A 20,810-nucleotide genomic window follows, 5' to 3' on the forward strand; every position below is an offset into this window, starting at 1 on the left:
GGGAGGCAGTTTACATCCAAACAGCAGCTCTGGGAGGCTATTCTGACAAATTCAAGCAGAAACTGTCCAAAAACTCACAAGTTCAATGGATGCAAGACTTGTGAAGCTGCTATCAAATAAGGGGTTCTATGATAAAATGTAACGTGACCTGTTAATTTGTAAAAAGTTAAAATGTTGTTAAAAGTTTGATTGAAATAGCTTTTGATTTCAGTAAATATGCTGCAAACACAACAAATGACAATTTTCAGTTCTTTACAACCTATAAAATGTTTTGAAACTTACTGTGCGGAATAATTTGGAACAATGCATTGTAAGTTTTTTTAGGTTTAAAAATCCTGTTATCATTAGGAAGTTTGTTCGATAAAATGTGAATTGTACTCTTAATAGTTGATAACATGAGAATTATGCGGACTTATTTACATCAATTATTTAGGTAAATGAGAAAAATATCATTTGCAGAATAAATTGGAACGGGGTGTAGATCAAAGTAACTATGGTGCCAATGGCAAATATGCATCAGGAGCTTACCGATCACCGCCAGCGACCGTGCATACTCTAAACACAATGTTGTATACACAGGGCCATATATATATATGCAGCAGCTCGGCATTGAGGCCCACCCGCCGAGTGGCTGAAAATATAAATGTACAGCCAGCGCCAAGGAGTTACTGCAGAACTCCAGGGGTAAAAAAAAATCCCACGCAGTGGGGCTGTGCCCATACTGCATGGGTTAACTGCTCATTTTGTCCAGGGGTGCACAGAATGCGTCGATCCTCCAGAAAAGGGTGCTCCCCCCATGTCCAGCAGTAGACTGTTCCTGCCGTCCTCATGCCTAGAGCCAGTTTATGGGCATGATGACGTCAGGAACAATCCACCACACAAGACTGCTAAGCCGCAAGGGGGCAGGAGCAACAGGGACCAGACTTGCACTCAGACAAACGGCAGATTAAGTAAGCATATCTCCGCTCTCCTCACCCCTACACAAAAACAAGCAGTAAACCCATGCAGTGCGGGCACAGCCACACTGCATGGGGGAAAAAAACATTCCATGAATTCTTCTTTAAATCCAGGTGGCCATTCTATTTTCCAGCTGAAACTTAACTGAGCAATAATTGTGTGATCATCATATAGGTGAATGAGATGAGTGTCATTAGAAGTGACTGATCCTGAGAAACTGAGCTCAAATGTTTGGGCTACTACAGGACTGAAGTAATATTCATGAAGAATAGGTCTTCGAAGTTCCACCCCTCCACCCCCTCTAGTCCTACCAAATCCCTCAGCAAACCTCCCAATGCACCTATTTAAACAAATTCCTACATGTATACATTAAACGTGGAACTCTACCGTGTGTTGGATGGGTGGCCCTTGCCTTAATGTGCAAATATGCACACTCATCATCTAGAATGTCCTCCTCCACATACTCTTCCAAATCTTCTTCCAGGCCTGCCATTGATGACGGAACTCCAGTATGTGTGTATGGACCTACAACGTCATGGCAATCGGCTCTGTCAAATGACATAGCAAGCGTGGAGGGTGTACACAAAAGAAATTGCTAGGAGTAAGGAGAAGAAAACTTTGAATAGAAGAGACTTACATGTCCACTCTGCCTCCTGGCAGGAACATACAAACGTTAGATGCACTTTAATTCTGTCATCTTGTGAAGTCACAGGTCCTTCCTCTTTCATGGCCATTGGCAGCAATGGACGGCCCTTGACCACTGAAGAGAACATGGGACATGTGAGCAGTGTTGTGAGCCCAGGCAGGTACATGCACTTGCAGTGGGGTTGGGGGTGTCCATGACAGCCTGGGTTCACAGACATTGACCAGCCTGGGGTTAAAAGACATTGACCAGTTTTCAACCCATAGGTGGATGGTGATAAGCAGTGGAGGGGAGCGAGGTATACAGCACTGGAGGGAGGAGTTCTGCTTTAAAGCTGTAAATATGAATACTTTAGATCAGTGGTTCTCAACCTGTGGGTCGCGACCCCTTTGGGAGTCGAATGACCCTTTCACAGGGGTCGCCTATGACCATCGGGAAAACACATATTTCTGATGTGTAAAGATCAGCTACTGTGTAGAAAGCAGCTACTGTGTAGAAAGCAGCAGTATTGGAGGTAAAACGACACTCATGAATTATAATTACTGGGTAAATAATGTTATGGTTGAGGGTCACCACAACATGAGGAACTGTATTAAAGGGTCGCGGCATTAGGATGGTTGAGAACCACTGCTTTAGATGTCCCAGTTAACATGAATACACACACATTTTGGCTGGCGTTACACTTTAAGCCCTTTACACAATGGGTCTCCAGTCTCTGTACATCCCATCCTGGCATATTAATGTGACATTGGAGCTGTGTCCAGCCCCGTTGCCTGCAGCCTGTCAAAATCCATGGCAGGCTGAAATACATTGCAGCTGGACAGAGCTGAATACTGTACCAAGTGGTATTCGCATTTAGTAGCTTATGAATTCACGGAAAAAATTACTGGAATGCAAAATATCTGCAGTGCATTCGCTCTAGAACACATAGGGTCCTAAATGTCGGTACCTCTCAGTACAGTGCTCAGCCTCATCCAGCCACAGCCTCTTTCAGCATACCATGGACTTTGACAGGCTGCAGGCCCGGACATTGCCGCACTACCTCCTACGTACACTAAAGCCAGCCATAGGCCGTTCAAATCTCCACCGGACCAGCAAGGATTGGTGAGATTCAAACCAGGTATGGGCAGGCTGAATGTACCAAGTTGACCAATCGATCAACTTGGGTACAACCAAGCTGTGGGATTTTACACGGGATTATTGCTATTATAGCCTCTAACAGCATTCACCGTGTTCTTCCGGCAGGGACAGCTCCTCCCGTAAGGAGAACACAACGGCTCTGTGGTTGGCAGGGACAGCTCCTCCCGTAAGGAGAACACAACGGCTCTGTGGTTGGCAGGGACAGCTCCTCCCGCAAGGAGAACACAACGGCTCTGTGGTTGGCAGGGACAGCTCCTCCCGTAAGGAGAACACAACGGCTCTGTGGTTGGCAGGGACAGCTCCTCCCGCAAGGAGAACACAACGGCTCTGTGGTTGGCAGGGACAGCTCCTCCCGTAAGGAGAGCACAACGGCTCTGTGGTTGGCAGGGACAGCTCCTCCCGCAAGGAGAACACAACGGCTCTGTGGTTGGCAGGGACAGCTCCTCCCGAAAGGAGAACACAACGGCTCTGTGGTTGGCAGGGACAGCTCCTCCCGTAAGGAGAACACAACGGCTCTGTGGTTGGCAGGGACAGCTCCTGCCGAAAGGAGAACACAACGGCTCTTTGGTTGGCAGGGACAGCTCCTCCCGCAAGGAGAACACAACGGCTCTGTGGTTACAGGAAAGAAAATCACTCCATCTATGGCCGGCTTAAGACTAGTGGTGCACCAAAAATAAAATTCTGGTGCTGAAATCAAATACTGAAAATTAAGAATGCACATGGCCAAAAACCGAAACGTCTGTGTATGTGGGGGTGGGGAAGCTTTTTTGTTTTCGTTTTAACTTTAATCTGTATTTTAATTTTTTTTTTCTAACGTTATGATTTTATTGCTATCACATAGGGGACTATTGGTCCCCTATGTGATGGCAATAAAATCATAAAGTTAAAAAAATAAATTAAAATACACATTTAAAAGGTCCTCTTTGTAGGGGGGAGGGGGCAGTGTGTGCAAAGAGGAGGCAGGAGAGAATCAGTGTACACAGTGAGGGAGCAGTGTATACACTCAGGCTCCCTCACTGGCTGCCCCTATATGTCACGGTCGGTTTTTAAATGTAATTACCAGCTTTTTTTCCCCTTAACTATAACTCCAAGAAGAAACGGTCATTATCCCCACCGCTAAAATAAAACTGAGGGGCGGAGTCACTGGGTGAACCCACCCCTTTATTTCCTTTAGCTGTCATTCTCACCAAGGAAATAAAGGGGTGGGGTCACAAGTCACCCCACCTCTTAGTTTCCTTTAGCGGCGGGGAGAATGACAGCTCCTTCTGGCGCTATATAAATACTGTATAATAATAACTCCAAGGTGGTTTGCTCAGCGCTGTACATTATAGTGGGGGACAGTACATGAGACAATACAGTAACAAAACAATACACGAGGGGTTCGAGGGCCCTGCTCCTTGGAGCTTACAATCTAGGAGGGAGGGGATAGTGGTACAGGAGGAAGTAGCTGTGGGGGATGGAGTGGTAGGAGGAGTGGAGGAGATCGGCAGTTAGGGGAGGGTGAGGTAGGCTTCCCTGAAGAGAGGGGTTTTCAGGGTACGCCTAAAGGTGAGGAGGGTAGGTGACAGTCTGATGGATTGGGGTAGTGAGTTCCAGAGGATGGGGGAAGTCCTGCAGTCGGGCGTGGGAGGAGGAGACCGGGGAGCTAGAAAGTAGGAGGTCCTGTGAGGAGTGAAGATTACAGGTTGGGTGGTATTTGGGTATCAGGTCGGTGAGGTAGTTTGGGGCAGCGTTATGGATAGCTTTGTATGTCAGTGTTAGTATTTTGAATTTAATGCGTTGGGCAATGGGAAGCCAGTGGAGGGATTGGCAGAGGGGGGTGGCGGAAGCGGAGCGGTTGGTAAGGTGGATGAGTCTGGCTGCTGAGCTCAGGATAGACTGAAGCGGGGATAGCCTGTGTTGGGGTAGGCCGGTGAGGGAGTTGCTGTAGTCCAGACGTGAGATAAGGGAGTGAACAAGTTGTTTAGTAGTGTCTGGGGTTAGGAACGAACGTATTTTGGAGATGTTGGGGAGGTGGAGCCTGCATGAGTTTGCCAGCGATATTAGTTATAGTGAAGGGATAAAAAAAAGCCGGCAATTGCATTTAAAAACCATCCGTGACATTTAGCAGTAGCTTACTATATACACTGATCCTTTCCTGCCACTCTCTCCCCACATCTGCAGTACACACAGCCCCCGATCGACATAATACGGATAGGGCCATTTATGGTCCAAAATGTTTTGGCCGCCGAAATTTCGGTGCATCCCTACTTAAGACCCAAGGATTGCATGCACAGGGGCTTAGATGCTCAGTCTGCAAGGGACCTTAATGACAGTAGAAAGCAAACCAGAGAAAACTAAACACATAGAATGAGTACAAAAGGAACAACAGAAGAAGAACTGTGACAATAAGACCACAATCTGCTGTTTAATAGACTGATGCTGATCAGGAAGACATTGTCAGAAAATTGTCATATGCTGCAGGCTGACTACTACTTTCCATGCAAATACAACAGCCTGTGGTGCAGACCCATTACAGGTAAAGAAATACCAGTAATGGGTTCCAAAATTTCCAACAATGTACAGAAATGCCATTAGACTGAGAAAAGAAAGTTTCCAACAAAGCTAATTAAACTTTATAAACTCAGTGGCAAGTGTGTTTTCTGTCGCATGAACCCATGTTGTTCGCAACACCGAGCTTTCTGCACAAAAAAACACTGCGGATAAAATATGAGCACCCATGCCCCTGACCTTCAACTTACCCCTAATCCTGACACATAACCCGACCCTTCCACTAACCTTACCTTACTTATTAAAATGTAGATTAGAAGCAGTCTCTTAAAGGGAGTGCTGCTAATCTCATTTTGTTACCTGTATAAAAGACATCTTTCCACAGGAGCAATCAGATTCCAAACTCTCCACCATGGCAAAGATCATAGACCTGTCCAAGGATGTCAGGGAAAAGATTGTAGACCTACACAAGGATGGACTGGGCTACCAAAACTATCGGCAAGCAGCTTGGTGAGAAGGTGACAACAGTTGGTGCAATCATTCACAAATGGAAGAAACACAAAACAACTGTCAGTCTCCCTAGGACTGGTGCACCATGCAAGATCTCACCTCGTGGAGTGTCAATGATCATGAGAACAGTGAGCAATCATCCCAGAACTACACGTGCGGATCTTGTCAATGATCTCCAGGCAGCTGGGACCACAGTCACCAACAATTGGTAACACGCTACGTCGACAAGGATTGAAATCCTGCAGTGCCCGCAAGGTCCCTCTGCTCAAGAAAGCACATGTCCAGGCCCGTCTGAAGTTTTCCACTGAACATCTGAATGATGTGTTTGGAGGAGGAGGAATGCCGCCTATGATCTGAAGAACACCATCCCAACTGTCAAACGTGGTGTGGAAACAGTCTGCTTTGGGGGTGTTATTCTGCTAAGGGGACAGGACAACTGCACCGCATCAAAAGGGACGATGGATGGGGCAATGTACCATTAAATCTTGGGTGAGAACCTTCTTCCCTCAGCCAGGGCATTGAAAATGGGTCTTGGATGGGTGTTCCAGCATGACAATGACACAAAACACACGGCCAAGGAAACAAAGGAGTGGCTCAAGAAGAAGCACATTAAGGTCCTGGAGTGGCCTAGCCAGTCTCCAGACCTTAATCCAATTGAAAATCTGTGGAGGGAGCTGAAAGTTCAAGTTGCCAAACGTCAGCCACCAAACCTTAATGACTTGGAGAGGATCTGCCAAGAGGAGTGGGCCAAAATCCCTCCTGAGATGTGTGCAAACCTGGTGGCCAACTACAGGAAACGTCTGACCTCTGTAATTGCCACCAAGTACTAAGTCATGTTTTGTGAAGGGGATCGAATACTTATTTCCCTCGTGAACATGCAAATCAGTGTATAATTTGTTAGACATGCATTTCTTTTGAATTTTATGTTGCTATTCTGTCTCTCAGTGTTACAATACACCTGCCGTTCGATTTTTAGACTGATCATTTCTTTGTGAGTGGGCAAACATTCAAAATCAGCAGGGGATCAAATACTTATTTCCTTCACTGTATATTTTATTATCACAAGTCTTATTGTGTAACAGCTGTACATTTTGTGTTAGACTTCTATTTACACCTCCAGCTGGGAGGATTGCTCTCTCATGCCTGACTGAACGCCCATTTACATTCCAATGAACTCCACCAGAAACCAGAATAAAACTTCAAAGCAGTTAGAAAGTTAGGTTCCCACCCAACTTAGGACATATAAATTGTATTAGATTTCCAAGTCGGTTAGAGCACTACTTTTGAAGGTCTAACTACATGTGTGTATAACAAAACACATCTAATTATCAATCTGGCTTCAGCAGTCAAAATGTTACTTAGACCCATGGATTTTGGGTGTCCCCATCACACACAGTGGACGTTTTTTCTCCAGGAGGTCTCCAGCAGCAACCTTTGTGTGTTGGAGACAGCCGACAAAGGCTGGGAAACGCCAGGAAAGTGATGTCCCCCATAGAGATACTATGGAGCTTCTGTTGTCGGCTGCCTCTCCTACACACTGAAGCCGCCACTGACAGCTCAGCCTGGGACCGGACCAGAGCGGATTCAGAACAGGTAAGTATAGAAATTCTTTTCCTTTTACAGGGCTCAGAGTTAGTTAGGTTTTGCCTTTACTTCCACATTAATGCACAGAATGCCAAGCTAAACAAAAAAAAAAACTGCTTCGCTCTAGGGGAGAGAAGAGTGGGGGTATACACACCTGACCCACCAATCCTCCCCAAAAAAAAAAAAACGGTTCCTTCGGCTGCTGCCACACCCGCGGTCCATGAAACTGACTGTCCCTGACACACGCTCCATAGATAGAAATAGTCCAGTCCATCACGGGGGAGAAGGAGGAGGGAAGAGGAAGAAGGAGAAGGAGGAGGAGGAGAGGGAGAAAGGAGAAGGGAAGAGGGAGGAGGAGAGGGAGGAGGAGAGGGAGGAGGAGAGGGAGGAGGAGAGGGAGGAGGAGAGGGAGGAGGAGAGGGAGGAGGAGAGGGAGGAGGAGAGGGAGGAGGAGAGGGAGGAGGAGAGGGAGGAGGAGAGGGAGGAGGAGAGGGAGGAGGAGAGGGAGGAGGAGAGGGAGGAGGAGAGGGAGGAGGAGAGGGAGGAGGAGAGGGAGGAGGAGAGGGAGGAGGGAAGGGAGGAGGAGAGGGAGGGAGGGAAGGGAGGAGGAGAGGGAGGGAGGGAAGGGAGGAGGAGAGGGAGGGAGGGAAGGGAGGAGGAGAGGGAGGGAGGGAAGGGAGGAGGAGAGGGAGGGAGGGAAGGGAGGAGGAGAGGGAGGGAGGGAAGGGAGGAGGAGAGGGAGGGAGGGAAGGGAGGAGGAGAGGGAGGGAGGGAAGGGAGGAGGAGAGGGAGGGAGGGAAGGGAGGAGGAGAGGGAGGGAGGGAAGGGAGGAGGAGAGGGAGGGAGGGAAGGGAGGAGGAGAGGGAGGGAAGGGAGGAGGAGAGGGAGGGAAGGGAGGAGGAGAGGGAGGGAAGGGAGGAGGAGAGGGAGGGAAGGGAGGAGGAGAGGGAGGGAAGGGAGGAGGAGAGGGAGGGAAGGGAGGAGGAGAGGGAGGGAAGGGAGGAGGAGAGGGAGGGGAGGGAGGAGGAGAGGGAGGGGAGGGAGGAGGAGAGGGAGGGGAGGGAGGAGGAGAGGGAGGGGAGGGAGGAGGAGAGGGAAGGGAGGAGGAGAGGGAAGGAGGAGGAGAAGGGAAGGGAGGGAGAGAGGGAGGGAGAGAGGGAGGGAGAGAGGGAGGGAGGGAGAGAGGGAGGGAGAGAGGGAGGGAGGGAGGAGGGAGGGAGAGGGAGGGAGGGAGGAGAGAGAGAGGGAGGGAGAGAGGGGGAGGGAGGGAGGGAGAGAGGGGGAGGGAGGGAGGGAGAGGGAGGGAGGGAGGGAGAAGGAGAGAGAGGGAGAGAGGGAGGGAGGGAGGGAGGAGAGGGAGGGAGAAGAAAGAAGAAGGAAGGAGGAGGAGGGAGAAGGAGGAGGAGGGAGAAGGAGGAGGGGGGAGAAGGAGGAGGGGGGAGAAGGAGGAGGGGGGAGAAGGAGGAGGGGGGAGAAGGAGGAGGGGGGAGAAGGAGGAGGGGGGAGAAGGAGGAGGGGGGAGAAGGAGGAGGGGGGAGAATGAGCTGCTTGGTGGAAAAAAAATGACTACAGTTTTGCCCTTAAGGCTAAAAAACCCCCCCAAACTTTAGACTTCAGAACAACTTTAAGGGCTCAATCACATAAGTGTCGCTGCTCGAATTCTAGCATATATATATATATTACATTTATTTCAGGTACTTATATAGCGCCAATCAATCAAAAAACACAGCACTTTACATATATAGACATATAGTACATTCACATCAGTCCCTAACCCTCAAGGGGAGTACAATCTAAGGTCCCTAACTTACATTCATACATACACATACTAGGGACAATTTAGACAGGAGCCCAATTCACCTTCCAGGATGTCTTTGGAGTGTGGGAGGAAACCCACGCAGGCACAGGGAGAACATGCAAACTCCAGGCAGGTGATGCCGTGGTTGGGATTCGAACCAACGACCCGAGTACTGCCAGGTGGAAGTGCTAACCATTTAGACACTGTGCTGCCCCATACATACATACATACATACATACATACATACATGCACACACACTTCCTCCAAAAATAAGAGAAGTCAACTGAATATAACAAACCAGACACTACTGTAAACCTCAAACAGAAGAAGTATTTATGAAATGAAAAGTTGCATAACTGAATGGAAGCCAGAGAATATGATGCAACTTCAAACAATTACAAAATGGAACATCCAGACATTTAAAAAAAAAATAAAATAAATTAAAGGCTATCCATAGCCCAAACGATTCCAGTTTGATATGGAGAATGATCAGAACCATCTGCTGCTCCATTACAGAGATATATAGACTCATTTCATGTCTTGCATTGTATTGGTATTGTTCTGTCACATGTTCTGTCTCCCTTTTGTAATGTACAGCGCTGAGTGAACTATTGGCGCTTTATAAATACTGTATAATAATAATAATAATAATAATAATTTCTTCTATATTTCACCTGAATTTATACCTCAAAATTACAACGTAAAATAAAACTCTTAGGGCACGCATTACCCACTGAAGGCCATTCTTCAGTGGATTGCCATTCAGAGGGTGTTTGACCCCAAAAGCCCACCCACAGTTATGTGGTGGTTGCTTGTGGACCCATTCACTTGAATGGGTTGCAATTGGTGGGCGGTACTGCCCGTCAAATGCGAGAGGATGCAGAGTGAGTTTTTGTTCCACTGTGATGCAATACAATGCGGCCACGGCATGTGTATACCCCTGTCCAGCTGCCTTTGCAGTTTGGAGGGGTGGTAAAAACAGGGCTCAATCATCTATTTTTACTGTCCCCAATCTCAAGTGTAAACTTAGCCTTAATCTAGATTTAGACATGCATCTAAACCCACTGCTCTTCTGAAAAGCAATCTGTTTTCAGAACACTTGTCAGAGGCTACTGAGGCAGTGAAGAGATGTGGCACTTATTCACCGCCTGTCTGAACCCCATTTTTACATTACATGCATTTGTGTGGCATTTGCGGTGCTTCCCAATTTGCTTAAAACGAGTCGATGCCGATTGCTGGACAGTTTTTTCCGCAGACACGAAGCTAATCATTGCAACCGCAGCATATAAACACACCCGTTTACTGCCATGCAGCTTGAGGGGGCACTAAAAAAATAAATAAATATATGACTCAACCGCACAATTTCTAACACCAACCCCAAATCTAAATTAGGGCTTAGGGCTGTGCTTGACCCCCTTTTCATTGTGTTGTATTTCTTGGAATTATTTCCTATTGGAGATGCGTCTGCACTGCATGCGGGGGGGGGGTCAAATGCAGCATTTTGCTTTTAACCCCTTGCCTATAGGGCACATATACCCCCTTCCTGCCCAGGCCAATTTCCAGCGTTGTCACACTTTGAATGACAATTGCGCGGTCATGCAACACTGTACCCATATGAAATTTTTATCATTTTTTTGTGACAGATAGAGCTTTGTTTTGGTGGTATTTAATCACCTCTGGGATTTTTATTTTTTCTTAAACCAAAAACCGCTGAAAATTTTGGAAAAAAAAAAAGTTTTCTTAGTTTTTGTTATAAAATTGTGTAAATAAGTGATTTTTCTCCTTCACTGATGTGCGCTAATGAGGCTGTAGTGATGGGCACTGATAGACTGCACTGATAGACACTGGTAGGTGGCACTGATGGGCATTGACAGGCATCACTGATGGGCACTGAAAAGCAGCACTCATGACACTGACAGGCGGCACTGACAGGCGGCACTGACAGGCGACTGACTGACACTGATGGGTGACACTGAAAGACAGCTCAGATGGGCACTGTTATGTGGCATTGATGTGCACTGGTAGGCACTAATGTGGCACTGATGGGCACTGGCATGTGGCACTTCTGGGGCCACACTGATGATCAGTGTACATGTCCCCTCTGCGGAATACCGATTACCGACTCTCCTCTCCTCTGTCAGTGTGACAGCTCGTGAGGAGAGAAATGCCGACAACCGGCATTTCCCTGTTTACATGTAATCAGCTGTGATTGGAGACAGCTGATCACATGACCAAGCCGACATCTTCGGCTCTCTCCGTAGATCAGTGATCCGCTGTGTCCGAGGGACACAGCGCACCACCGATCGCCGCGCTGCACGCTCCCTGAGCCACGCATGCACGGTTAGAATGGGACGACGTCATATGACGTCCTCCCAGAATAAGAGAACCACCTTGCGCCCGTCATTGGACTATATGGCGGGCAGGAGGTGGTTAAGTACATGTATCTGTACAATGTTTAAAATATAAGCCAGCATCTGAAAGCAATGGCCATAAACCCAAGTCAAAGGAGTGAGCAGCAGAATGACAGGAGATACAACATTGCAAAGATCAAATGACACTTTATTTCTTCATAAGCAAGATGCCGATATGATCTCCTTCTCCTCTTCAGAGTTCAATATTCCCAAATAAAATGTTAAAACGGCGGCGTGCTGGCCGGGCAGAGTACAGGCAGGTTATACATTATTCATTGTATAGCTTGTAATGCAAGCATCGCTGCTAATCAGTACAAGAGGGAGATGTACAGTCAGCAGCATGGTGCCCCAGATAGATCTAGTAACAGCAACAACAGAAGCACGTCGTAGCCCAAAGCGTTCACCCACGCGGCCGGGGGAATGAGGCAGCAGAACTACGTGTAGTAAACACCGGCCATACAAACAGTACCAGTCATCGCCTGAATAATGTCATCAGCCGGTCCGACCAGATAAACCCATCTGCAGCATCACAACAACACACAGCTGTGATACCCAACACAAAGACCCGCGATTGTCATCACAGGGATGGATTCAGATACAGGCCTCCGAGGAGAGCTACTCCAGTCTGCCGCAGCGTCTCAAGGATTACGGAGAATCTAAAATAAAATGGTCAGTTAAAGGAGATCTATGATCACAGCATTCACTTTAGAACATCAACGTAATAACAAACAATAGTTATATTTCTCAATCCATTGCAAAATTACTTGAAAAATCTCCTTTCATGTTGCAAGTTCTGCCTGTCTGCTGCCCATCGCTTTCCACAACTTCTTCATTCCCCCCACATGCTTTGTGGCTGCTTATCTTCAAATTCTAAGGACTACATATCCCATGGTACCTTGCTGCCGGCAAGCAGTGACTCCTGCACTAAGGACTATATATCCCATGGTACCTTGCTGCCTGCAAGCAGTGACTCCTGCACTAAGGACTATATATCCCATGGTACCTTGCTGCCTGCAAGCAGTGATTCCTGCACTAAGGATTACATATCGTATGGTACCTTGCTGCCTACAAGCAGTGATTCCTGCACTAAGGACTACATATCGCATGGTACCTTACTGCCTGCAAGCAGCGATTCCTGCACCAAGGACTACATATCCCATGGTACCTTGCTGCCTACAAGCAGCGATTCCTGCACCAAGGACTACATATCGCGTGGTACCTTACTGCCTGCAAGCAGCGATTCCTGCACCAAGGACTACATATCCCATGGTACCTTGCTGCCTACAAGCAGGGATTCCTGCACCTGCACTAAGGACTACATATCCCATGGTACCTTGCTGCCTGCAAGCAGTGATTCCTGCACAAAGGACTACATGTCCCATGGTACCTTGCTGCCTGCAAGCAGTGATTCCTGCACTAAAGCTTAAATATCCCATGGTACCTTGCTGCCTGAAAGCAGTGATTCCTGCACTAAGGACTATGTATCGCATGGTACCTTGCTGCCTGCAAGCAGTGATTCCTGCACTAAGGACTACATATCCCATGGTACCCTGCTGCCTGCAAGCAGTGATTCCTGTACTGACTCCACCTCTTGAAACTCCTCCTCTCACCATCTCTGTAGTTCAGAAGGCAGACTCTGTGGAATGTGCGACACAGCAGTGCCTACTCACAGGGCAAAGTGACTACAGGTCACACAATTCTAGGAAGTAAATGTGTGGGGATCTTAAACAAATGTACACATTTCAAAGAGAAATTCCAGGTATGAGTATTTTATACAGTGACGCTAGGGCAATGTAACTATGCATACACCAGGCCGTCCCCCCTAGAAGCTTGAAAACCATTGAAGTAGCCCCCGCTACTGCAGTGATCTCCACTTGCTTCCTGGTCCCACTGCCCTGCTGGAATACAGGAGGTCAACCTCCTGGCATGGGCACCATCAACGCAAAGCATTTTCTAATCAAATGAGCTAGAAAAGTGGGGCAGCGATGTCACACTGTTCACCTCGTCCAATCAGAAAATGCTTTGCATTCATTGGGAAAATGCAAAGCATTCTGTGAATGGTGCTGGTGTTGAGTGGCCGACCTCTTGTGTTCAGAATGCAGCAGGGAAGCTACTGGGCACGGGACAGGAGGCAAGTGGAGATCACTGCAGTAGCGGTCTCTACTCCACTGATTTCCAACCTCCAGAACAAATCAGTAGAGGTGATCTCTCTCTCTCTAATCAGTGTTTTTATTTTGCAATAAATTGGGTTTTTCAAATATATAAATTTCACATACACGTGAAAGCTGCACACTTAACATAGGATGGAGGTTACACAGGTCCCCTTCACTGTCCTGGATTTTGTATACATTGAACAATTTGTATAGCCGATCTAGCAGTACAATTCCAGGTCCACTTAGGCTACGTTCACACTAGCGTTGTGTGCAGGCGGCAGAAAGGCATTTGGGAAGCGTTTTTACCGCTTCCCAAACGCCTCGGACAATTGTGCACATTGCAGCACATGGTGTTGTTCTAATGGGAGCGTTAGCGTCGCGGCAAAACGGACGCCTCTGGTCGAGTCAGGAGGCGTTGAAGCCTCCTATTCTAGTCTATGGTGCCGCTCCGCAAACGCCCGGCCGGCGTTTGCGGTGCAATTGCTGAGCGGTAACACAATTCAAACTTCATTATAGGCGTTTGTAGGGAGTTTTTAACACTCGGCAAACACCTAGCAACCGCCGCTGAACCGCGCATGCGGCGTTTGCCGAGCTTTAAAAAACGCTCCGTAAACGCCGGACCAACGCTTGCCAAACACTATAGGGGCGTTTGGCAAGAGTTGGTAAAACAGTCAAGTGTGAACCAGCCCTTAATCTGTCCAGGTTTACCATCCCCTTTAAAAATCAGACAATCGAAATTGTAAAATGTGCTTGTGTTCCTTACATTTCGACGATTATGTGTTCCATTAACATACTCTCACCTGAAACTACAGCCTGGCATGTAAACGCTCCATGCACCTATACACACAGGCAGCTCAGGAGTCCAGAGGGTGCAAGTCACTTCACGGCTCTTCCTCCTACAAAAGCGATTGGAAGTAGCTTCCGAGGCAATGATGGGCGCTGGTAATAGAACTCCCATGTGTCATATATGGCAGCATTGTAGATGATGCAAGTGGGTCAGTTATGTGACCTTGCTGTGTGCGCTCCCTGACCGGAATTTCAGAGAAGCAGCACTGACTAAGAGGGAGCGAGAGGCTTTTGGAAGATACAATTGTGACTATAGAAGACCTCCTTCCCTCTAGTTCCCTGGTCTCCTCCTCCCATGCCTGCCTCCAGGACTTCTCCAGGGTGTCACCCATCCTCTGGAACTCCCTGCCCCAACCCATCAGATTATCACCTACTCTCCTTTCCTTTAGGCGCACTCTGAAAACCCACCTCTTCAGGGAAGCCTACCCCACCCCCTGCTAACTTGCCGACCTCCTCCACTCTTCCTACCACTCCATCCCCCACAGCTATCTCCTCCTGTGCCACCATCCCCTCCCTCCTAGATTGTAAGCTCCAAAGAGCAGGGACCTCGATCCCCTCGTGTATTGTATTGTTATTGTTCTGTCCCCCTTTGTAATGTACAGCACTGAGCGAACTATTGGCGCTTCATAAATACTGTATAATAATAATAGAAACATTTTCTTAAAAAGAAAATCGCACTGCGCAGATTTACACGGTGGATATGAATAAAGGGTATAACAGGTTTTTTTTTTTTTTTTTCTTCCTAAAAAGGATAAATTCACCTTTGGGAATACGTTACCTGTTCCACCCGTATTTAGAGGAACAGAAGTACCTTTGTGACAGAACTGCAGGTTCCCCGTATTAGCTGTCAGTTTTCAAAAACAGCATGGCTCCGCCCACATGGCCCTGTCATTCATTCACAGTGTTCTGTGAATGAACTACAAGTCCCGACAGCCTTAGCAGCCCTCGAACTACCACAGCCCTGTGAGCGCCATAGTAGTTTATTGAGTCTTCTTGTCCACAAGTATCGGCTTCCCCCATACAGCACGTATGGGCAAGCAGAGACACTGACAGTGTGCAGGAGACCTGCATGGCACCAGCGATCTGCTGACCAATAGTTAAATGCTTTACAGGCTCCGAACACAAAGAATAATAAATGCACATTTTTTTTTTATCTGCAAAAAAATAAAATGCACATTTATAATTTTTTTGTGGTGAACCTATCCTTTAAAAGTGTGCACGCTTAGATACTGCACAGAAAGGTGGCTTACCTCCTCTTCTGGCAGTCCCACCGCACGTGCTCCTATTGGGTCCTGAGCTCGGCTATGTGTAAACAGACGCACACAGTGCCGTAAGCCATTCCTCACTAAGAGTTTGGCTGACAGCAGCAGGATCCTTTGACTCAGTGATGGGAGCAGTGTTGGAGCCGGAGACAGCGATGGAGCCAGGGAAGTTTTTATAAACCCAGGGTGGGGTAGGACAGGAAGAGTCAAATAAACAGAAATGCAGCGGCAGTATTAAAATGATAGTTAATAATGATAATACTGATAAAAGAATAATAATGGGGGCACTGCAGAGCGCTAAAAGTGGTACAAATGTAGATAGTGAGCCGTCATGGAAAGACGCATGCGATTAATAAAGACAACTGGTATTATTTTATCAGTATTATCGTTAACTATTATTTTAATACTGCCATTTTAAGCGCTGCATTTATATTTGATTATTTAGAGGTTTTACCTTTAATGCCAGCTGCTGAACGTACCTTGCGCTCACATACAATCCTACTTTATACACAGGACAGGAAGAGTGTTTTGTTTTGCACAGAATGCAAAGAGGTTTAAAAAGAAAAAAAAGTTTAGGATTTAGAGTTCATCATCTCAAGTCGGATCCCAAGCCGTGGCAGTGTGCACTGAGCCTTAGAGGGCGATTTAAAAACTTTCTAACGGTTTCTAAGGATCAGTGCACACTGCCATGACTTGGGATCAGACTTGTGAGACCCCCCAAGTCGCATGTCATGTGAAAATCCCATGTTAATCAATGACAGCTGTCTTAATTAGCACTACTGAAGTCGCTCTGACTTTAGAAAAGGTTCCTGTACTACTTCAAGGCGACTTCTAACCGACTTGTGCCCATAGACTTTAATGGAAGTCGCTTCCAAGTCGGATCCTCATCTATATTGATGTGATTCGAATCTGACATCACAGGAAGATTACCCAGACATTTCCTGAAAGTGGCATCAAGTCACATCAAAATAGTACGCAAGTTGCCTCGCAAAGTCACACTGCAGGTCGCAGTAGTGTGAACCGAGACGAAGGGTTTCGAAATACAAAATAAAAAAAAAAAAACAGTTTTGTCTATACATTCAATATATTTATTTTTTAATATTATTTATTATTATTATTAAAGTCTATATCTTGCCTGTTCTCAAACTTTAAAGTCTATTAGTAACTAGAAAAGCTACAATTTCTGGGGAAATTGTGTGAAGCGTTCTTGCCTCCACCAGTAGTCTACAACTGGAGTGGGCGGAGTAACTGGGCGGAGTGGCTTGTAACTCTGCTGCCTGCTCACACACCTGGGTTCCTATTGCAACTCACTCTACAGCAAGAGCAGAGAAGAGCGGTTAAAAACAAACTGCTCCAACTTGCTCACTTCACTGGCGTTTGCCATCTTCAAACGGTTGTAGTTTAAAAATTATAAATCCTACACCGAAGAGCTTTATATTGTGAGAATCGCAACACCCAGACCTACATTTTGTTGCATAGTATGTCTCTGAAATATTAAAAATGAAGGCACAGAAATTGCCCTTCAAATTTGAGGTGGCTAGAGTGGAGTTTCAATGAATGTCAATGGGCAGGCGTGAGTTGCACACAAATGGTCATATTGTGAAAACTATCAGGACTATGGCTTAGCCGTGGACAATATTAATGGCAGCAGGGATAGCTGAACGTTTTGATATAAGATTTGTGTAGGTGGGCTTGAAAATGAGGGAGTGATGGCAGTTTAGAAATCATGTCCTGATGATCAGCTCACACTCTAGCTTTTGTCAGCTCACACTCTAGTTTTGAACATTCCGCCATTCATTCCTATGGGACCAATTTCACCACAAAAACGCCGATATTTTGTGAACCATTCGGCGAAACGTTCCACAAAGTAATAGCTCACCAATCGGGAACAATCCGCACGTTTCGGTATATTACTGTCTATGTAGTGTAAAAACTGTGGGAGGAGTTAGGGTGGGAAATTTGGCTATAATAATAAGAATATATATGTGAGATAACAGGAAGTGGTCGCCATGGAAGAACACTCAATGATAGCCTGTGATAGTCCTGCAGTCACGTGAGCTCAGTAGTACAAGGAGGATCCTGGAGGAAAGGCTTCTGCTACAACGTAACCCTTTAGCCACTCTGGAGAGAGATGTATCCTGATGTTGATCTGTCACAGCATAGTCCCTGAGAGTACAGAGAGTGAGAGTATTGTACGGTGTGTAGAAATTCCCCCGGACAAGTGTACGCTCATGGTGACCACCCGCTCCACTTACTGGTGGCAGCGTAGTCACAGCATGGTCAGCGGTCAGTGTGTGTACAGAGAACACTGGGAGCCCCCATACTGATTATACTGTCACATCGACAACAAAGACACCGAGCTCAGAGGAAGGAGAGGAGATCATCTACAAGACACATCCAGTATGAGACGGATATTGGGAGGAAGGGGTTATGTCATCAGGATATGTACAGGAATCAACACATGAAGAACTCTGCAGGTCTAACATGACCCCACAGGAGATCTGTGATAGAGGAGGAAAGACTGAGAATGGGGAGATCACCCGGGATACCTACAATGCCCAGAGACAAGGGGCCCCATTACACAGAGACAGAGGGGGCCCCACTTCCCACAATGCACAGAGCCAGGGGGGTCCCATTAGCCACAATACACAGAGCCAGGGGGCCCCATTAACCAGAGACAGAGAGGGCTCCACTACCCACAATGCCCAGAGCCAGGGGGCCCCATTAGGGACAATACACAGAGACAGGAGGTCCCATTAACCAGAGACAGAGGGGGCCCCACTACCCACAATGCCCAGAGAGAGAGGGGGGGCCCACTACCCACAATGCCCAGAGACAGAGGGGGGGCCCACTACCCACAATGCCCAGAGACAGAGGGGGGGCCCACTACCCACAATGCCCAGAGACAGAGGGGGGGCCCACTACCCACAATGCCCAGAGACAGAGGGGGGGCCCACTACCCACAATGCCCAGAGACAGAGGGGGGGGGCCACTACCCACAATGCCCAGAGACAGAGGGGGGGGCCACTACCCACAATGCCCAGAGACAGAGGGGGGGGCCACTACCCACAATACCCAGAGACAGAGGGGGGGCCACTGCCCACAATGCCCAGAGACACAGGGGGGGCCACTACCCACAATGCCCAGAGACACAGGGGGGGCCACTACCCACAATGCCCAGAGACAGAGGGGGGGCTACTACCCACAATGCCCAGAGACAGGGGGCCCCATTAGGGGAAATACACAGACAGGAGGTCCCATTAACCAGAGACAGAGGGGGCTCCACTACCCACAATGCCCAGAGACAGAGGGAGCCCCACTACCCACAATGCCCAGAGACAGAGGGGGCCCCACTACCCACAATGCCCAGAGACAGAGGGGGCCCCACTACCCACAATGCCCAGAGACAGAGGGGGCCCCACTACCCACAATGCCCAGAGACAGAGGGGGCCCCACTACCCACAATGCCCAGAGACAGAGGGGGCCCCACTACCCACAATGCCCAGAGCCAGGGGGCCCAATTAGGGACAATACACAGAGACAGGAGGTCCCATTAACCAGAGAGAGGGGGCTCCACTATCCACAATGCCCAGAGATAGAGGGGGACCCACTACCCAAAGACAGAGGGGGCCCCCATTGCCCACAATGCCCAGAGACAGGGGGCCCCCATTGTCCACAATGCCCAGAGACAGGGGGCCCCCATTGCCCACAATGCCCAGAGACAGGGGGCCCCCATTGCCCACAATGCCCAGACAGAGTGGCCCATTACCCACCGTTCCTAGTGACACATTACCCAGAATGCCCTGCACAGTCAGTACACAGTGGGGGAGGGGACTCCGTCTCACCTGCTGTGTGTGGAGCTCTACGTGCAGAGATCGGGATACAGCTGCAGGCCCGGTCACCATCCCGACCCCGGGGGACATGGACACCGGAGCCAGCACCGGCATAGCATCCCTGGCGCTCCCCCTCACCGGTCCCGGTAAACTCATGTCGGCGGACAGATCGCTGCTTCTCCCCCTCCTTCTCTGACTGACTGGACGCCGCTTCCTTCCGGGTCCGCAGCGCGCGCCGCTCCCGCGCACGTCACGCGGGGCTCAGACCAGGCGCGCGCTTCGACTCTCAGGACCCTACAGAGCCCCGCCCCGCTTCAGGCTGGTCCTGGCTGTCATTCCGCCTTCAGAGAATGTCAAAGCCGGAATCTTATGGCTCCGCCCCGCCACTTATTCGCTGGAGAGGCGTGTCCACAACATTTTCTATTTACCCAACGATGGCTTAGCCGTGCCCCCGCCTTCTGGCGTGTTTCCCGGGGCTGCCCTCTGCTTTTGATTGGTTAGCCTCATTGCTACTCTGCCTTTGGAGCCTGCTCTGGAAATGTTATTGGTCTTCAGAGCTGACAATTACGGCAATGGGCGTGTCTTGAAACGTTTCTATTTACCTCGGTCTTATTAGTGTGCGAACGCGACGCATAGACCCCGCCTGCTGCCTTGTAATTGGCTCGTAGCTCAACTGTCACTAAGGGCGGGTTCGCGGTTGACAGAACCTGAGCCCCGCCTGCTGCTGCCCAGCAGTGTTCTGATTGGCTTCTTTTACCCTTACCTGTTACAGCTGCCCTTCACCCTTGTGGTCATGTTGGTCTCCTCTGCCACCTCCTCCTCCCTCTCTCACAGATTATATATATATATTTACAGGGCTGCTTCTTTCAGAGAAAAGGTACAGAAACTCACTCCCCCAGATCTTGTCTCCACCCCTAGAACCCCCCCTTTACATAAGAGGGAACCAGGTATAATTGGGGGGGGGGGGGGGCTATCATGAGCCCTTAGATAGTGTTATTGCAGTAAAAGTAGTAGTAGACCCACTACAGCTAGAATAGATCCCTCCAGCTACAATAGACAGCCTCCATATATGTAAAGAGACATCCCCATATATTCAGCAAAGAGATGGCGCAATCCAACAAGGAGACATCCCCATATACCAAAGAGACAGCCCGATACAGCAAAAAAAAAAGACTGTTCAAT

At 48.3% G+C, this 20,810-nt stretch overlaps 1 protein-coding gene across 1 annotated transcript in view; it reads right to left on the reverse strand.

The window, feature by feature from the left end:
• Window positions 1–19,959, reverse strand: part of UVRAG (UV radiation resistance associated) — a 191,576-nt gene extending 171,617 nt beyond the window's left edge. The window contains exon 1 of the mRNA XM_089677986.1: window positions 19,641–19,959. Coding sequence (XP_089534112.1) covers window positions 19,641–19,784 — 144 coding nt within the window. The 5' untranslated portion in view covers window positions 19,785–19,959. The remainder of the gene's footprint in view (window positions 1–19,640) is intronic.
• Window positions 19,960–20,810: the final 851 nt, after the last annotated feature.

The sequence above is a fragment of the Staurois parvus genome, unplaced genomic scaffold (genome assembly GCF_062004578.1).
Source record: "Staurois parvus isolate SC_StPar_1 unplaced genomic scaffold, SC_StPar_1.0 ptg000196l, whole genome shotgun sequence".
Lineage (NCBI taxonomy): Eukaryota > Metazoa > Chordata > Amphibia > Anura > Ranidae > Staurois > Staurois parvus.